Below are 5010 nucleotides of genomic sequence, written 5' to 3'. Positions count from 1 at the left end.
CGTGTCCTGGGATGTATGCCTAGCATATTTTATAAACTGAAATTTTGCATGTGATTTTTATGCAAAAGTGCTTTGAACATATAAATAAACCTTTCCTGCTTATTAAAATAGTGCAGATAAACAGTTACCTATGACAAAAGAAATATCTATTAATCCTAAAAGGCAATCAATTGAGACACTGTTTCTCTGACCCTCTTAAAGCTTCTTGCCAGCCTTGGTCATGCAGTGGCCACGGAGAATGTGTGGAAACCATCAACAATTACACCTGTGACTGTGATGCTGGACACTATGGGCCCCAGTGTCAGTTTGGTAAGCCCCTTCACTCCTTTGCAAGTAACAAGACTCACTGTAGCTTATGATGGAAGCTGATTGGGACCAAATGATACTAGCCATCCTGAGAAATGGGAAGTTGTGATCAGAAGTTATAGTTTTGCAAGGTGTCATCTTTATGCAAAGATTCCACATGTCAGTGTAAGGTTCAATTCACTTCACAGGTGTTTCTGATTTCTACAAGAAACAGGTGTGTATTGAGCGCTAATGTAAGGAGTCAGGGGAGATCGATTCCTGCTCTCAGGGAGCTCACAAACTGATGAGCTTAATGAATTAATTAGAGTTCTTTAGTCTGAAAGAAACTGTACAGTTCACCCTTAGGAGAGAGAGTTACCCAGAAGGTAATCTCACTTTTTTATAAAGTGATGACAGGGAAAGCCAGAAGAAAAGTCCATGATGATACATAGCTTATGTCAGAGATGTGTAACAGCAAATTCTCCATGTTCACTTGGGCTAAGTATTTCAGGAGAACACAATGGAAGATCTGTCATAAAACCTTCCCGTAAAGGATTTTTGGTTAGTTAAGGGAAATCTTATCTGTTCACAATTGAGTGTGAGGGAGACAAGCTGCAGTGAGCCCAGGGCCTGGAACTGCTGGCGAAGGAGCCCAGCCTTATCTGCAGTGAGAGGCTCCTTAGCGTCTTCCTCGGTAAGTGGGCAGTTAACCCGGAAGCACATGGTGGGCGATGGAGAGGCTCTTCCTGGTCTTTGTCAGTCACTCAGAGGCAAGGAGGTGGAAATGGACAGGAGGGAACACACAGGTTAAAGCCAGGCCTTGACCCTGTCACCCACTACTGAAGGAGACACGCGATACTTTGACTGATGTTGGTAGTTTCAGAATAAGTTTTAAGTGTCTGATGTATAGAATAGAAAATTATTGACAAAAGCAATATTTGTAAAGAATAATAACTTAAAGCCAAAGTGGATTCCGATGTCAACTGACTGGAATAGATCCAACTCATTTTTCTTAATCTCTGAGCCAAGACTGCTACCTAAAATTTTACTCCTATTCTGAAACTTTATTTTTTAAACCTTATATAAGTGTATTCCCATTCCTCTCCTTTCAAACATTTAGGTTTTTTTTTTTTTTTGTCTTGCTTTCCATCATGCCTTTCTTTTCTGTTTCTGTTTCAACATAACATCACTCGTCTGGGTTCCTACATAGGCAGGAATCCCAGCTCTTTAACACTATTAACATCAACTTCCATCTTTTCCTATGGCTTTTTATGTCCTGTCAAACTTTCTTACTTTTGTGGACCCACAGATTTCTCTTTGGACTGAAAAATCTGTCTTGATCCCTCAACTCCAAATATGTGAAGGATTTCCTTGGGGATATCCAAAAGAATATCAAGTCAATTGTCCCAGCCATCTTTCCTTTATGCACTCTTTATCTGCCTATAGAGCTACCATGCTCATAGGCACTGCTGTGACAGTCTCACCTTCCCCCAACATGTATGCAAGGTAATCCATTATCAATATTCAGAAATTATGATTTTCTCCAGTTTGTGTCCTGTTGTCAACTCTGTCACTGCCCACATTGTCTTTCTTCTAAATGATTGACATATTCTTCTAGATGTGATCCATACCTTTAAATTTGCTTCCCTCAAATATATTGCTCATGCCTGCTGACAATTAAAAAATAATTAAATATAGCCTACATGTGTGACCATCCACCCTAATATTTGTGCTTAACACTTGTCCTACAGATGAAATCAAAGCCCCTCAAGACCTAACATAAACTTGATCTTGGTCCTCATTATATTAACAAAAAAAGTGAAGAGTATTTAATCTGAGTTCCTATATTTCTTCCTAATCACATCAGACATCATTCCCTGTCACCTCTTTCCTTCAAGTAACATCAAAATACTTGTGTTTTTCCATTTGCCAAGTGTGTTTTTTATCATTGAATTTTCTCAAGGGTTCGTTATCATGTTTAACATGTGGCTGACACTATTGTTCATCTTCAAAACATAGTCCAGGAATCATTCCTTCCAGAAATATTTTCTTGGATAGCAAACTAGGCACATGGTTATCAAGTGGAGACCTTGGATTCACGTCCAGACACTGGGCTCTTAACCCTTCCCAATACTGTCTCTTTCCTTATTGAAGTGGTCCAGTGTGAAGCCTTGGAGGCTCCAGTGATGGGTACCATGATCTGTAATCACCCTTTGGGAGACTTCAGCTTCAGCTCACAGTGTGACTTTGCATGTTTTGAGGGAACAAGCTTATTTGGTCTTGATAAAATAAGTTGTGGGCCATCTGGAAACTGGTCCTCTACAGAACCAACCTGTCAAGGTGAGTAACTTCCAACTAAATACTATATCATGATAGCCCTGGGTTTACAGTCTGAGAAAGTGCAGAAGAGTCTTGCTCATCTGTGCTCCATCTTCTCCATGTATTTATTCTCATTGTTCCCATGCTCGTTGAGAGTCACACTGAAAGCTTCTTTAAGATCAACAACTGCCTTATTCCTGGTTGCATCTCTGGGAGTCAGGTTGTGCCTGGAATACATTAGGCACTTTTGTGTGCACCTGAATTGAATTGGACCATTTAATTTCCTTTGATTCAGACTTGTACTGAATGTGGAAAATAGAAAAATCCTCCTCATTGCTGGAAACCAATTTTCACTGAAATCTCAGGAGGAGGTCAGAAGGAGGGCTCTATGTTGATCATAAGGAATAAGACATGAGACACACCACATTTTTCACGGGCCATGAAAGGGCATGAAATGTACAGGTTGTGGTTTCCAAGTCTGAGTCTGATCTTCTGTTTCTGGAAAAGGTAGTCAGAAGTCAGTGAGCTAAACTTCTGCAGTGGACCTACAACAACAGAACAGAGGGCAGGAGGGTTCCCAGAGTTTTACCACGCCCCTTCCAAGAAGTCTGCTTATGCAGATCCCTGTTTGCTCTGGATTTCTGACCCCCAATACTCCAGTGTATTCAGGCTCTGGTGTGACAGTTGTTCCCCAGCCAAGGCCTTCTCTCCCACTTGAACTGGTCTGGGTTTAAATTCTCTCCCCAGATAATGCCAATGATACAATGTGAAGATTAGTGAATATTTAGGTAGGACTTCTGAAGAGCCAGGATCTGTTCTAGGGTTTTGACTTATAGTTATCAAATAACATGTAGCTCCTACCAACTCCATGAAGTTAATACACTTATCATCATTAACCATTTAAACATGAAGAAACTGAGGTTGCAGGCTTTCAGTGATCTTGCTTGAAGACACAGGGTTGTCAACTGGCTGAGCTGGGATTCAAACCCAGGCAGCAGGCCCTCTTAACCCTTCCCAAAACTGACTCTTTCCTCACTGAAGTGGTCCAGTGTGAGGCTTTGGAGGCCCCAGATCTGGGCAGCATGGACTGCACTCACCCTCTGGGAACCTTCAGCTTCGGCTCACAGTGTACCTTCAAATGCTCCGTGGGAACAAAGCTACTTGGAGATGGTAAAACAAGATGTGGCCCACTTGGAAACTGGTCATCTCCAGAACCCACCTGTCAAGGTCAGTGACTTCTGACTAGTGGCTTGGCCATGGTAGTTCTGGGTTTAGAGTCTGAAAAAGCCCAAAGAGCCTTGCTGTTCTGTTTCCATTGCTCGCCGTGTTCCTTTTCCCTTCTCCCACACTCTTGAGTCCCTTTCTGTAGTTACCCATCTGGCCCAGCACTGGGAGCCTCATGGGGTCTACTGGTGCCATATCTGTGACTGCAGCTGCTGAACTCAGGCTCTGCCTGCAATCAGGCACTTTTCTTGTGCACCTGAACTGAATCAGGTAACAATTTTCCTTCATTTGGACTTGTACTCTTGTAGAATATAGAAAAATTCTCCCTAATTCCTTTAACTATTCTTCATTGAAATTTGAAGAGCAATATCCAAATGAAAGCTTGTATTTGATTCATAAGGAATAAGACAATATGTTGTAATTCTTGCCGGAATGGCATAGAACATTCCAAATATGTAGCTTTTGATTTCCAAGTCTTCTTTTGGTCTTCTGTGCTAACAATCAGAGCATAGATATAGACACATTTTCTGAGGAGGATTGTAAAAAAACTCAAAGAACTGAATTTCCTCTTAGCTTAGGAGAATAATGCAGGCTCGAGGCCAGAATGATTTCTAAACTTTATGTTCTCCCCTTCCAAGAGAACAGAATATGGAGGTATGCTCTTTCTCAGAAACTCCAAATCCCAACACACTAAAGTACTCAGGGGCAGAAATCTAATAGTTACTCCCAGCTACGCTGGTCTTCCCACTTATACCCATCAGGTTTAGGTTCTCTCTCCAGATAATGCCAATAGTGCCAATGTGAAGAACAGCTAACATCTAGTTAGGGCAAGCCATGTGTGTTCTAGGAGTTTCATGCAGTAATTCAGTGGCATGCAACTCTCCCACCAGGGATTAATACAGTCATCATCTTTGTCCTTTTGTATTTGAAGACACTGAAGTTGCAGGGCTTAAGCGACCTTGCCTGAGGACATGGTTATTACCTGGCCGAGCTGGGATTCAAATCTCAGCACCAGGCCCTCTTAACTCTTCCCAACACTGTCTCTTTCCTTACTGAAGTGGTCCAGTGTGCGGCTTTGGAGGCCCCAGAGCTGGGCAGCATGGTCTGCACTCACCCTTTGAGAGTCTTTGGCTTCGGCTCACAGTGTACCTTCAAATGCTCCGAGGGAACAAAGCTACTTGG

At 42.1% G+C, this 5010-nt stretch overlaps 1 protein-coding gene across 1 annotated transcript; it reads left to right on the top strand.

The window, feature by feature from the left end:
• Window positions 1–140: 140 nt before the first annotated feature.
• Sell (selectin L) lies at window positions 141–5005 on the top strand (the record flags this gene model as incomplete). The annotated part of the gene is made up of 4 exons (XM_015476559.2): window positions 141–309; window positions 2440–2625; window positions 3646–3831; window positions 4887–5005. Coding segments are annotated over 4 exons (660 nt in total), but the record flags the coding sequence as incomplete, so codon positions are not given.
• Window positions 5006–5010: the final 5 nt, after the last annotated feature.

This window comes from Marmota marmota, unplaced genomic scaffold (genome assembly GCF_001458135.2).
Source record: "Marmota marmota marmota unplaced genomic scaffold, marMar, whole genome shotgun sequence".
NCBI classification, from domain to species: Eukaryota; Metazoa; Chordata; class Mammalia; order Rodentia; family Sciuridae; genus Marmota; species Marmota marmota.
The sequence above is the reverse complement of the archived record's forward strand: the minus strand, read 5'-3'. Positions and strand labels throughout refer to the sequence as shown.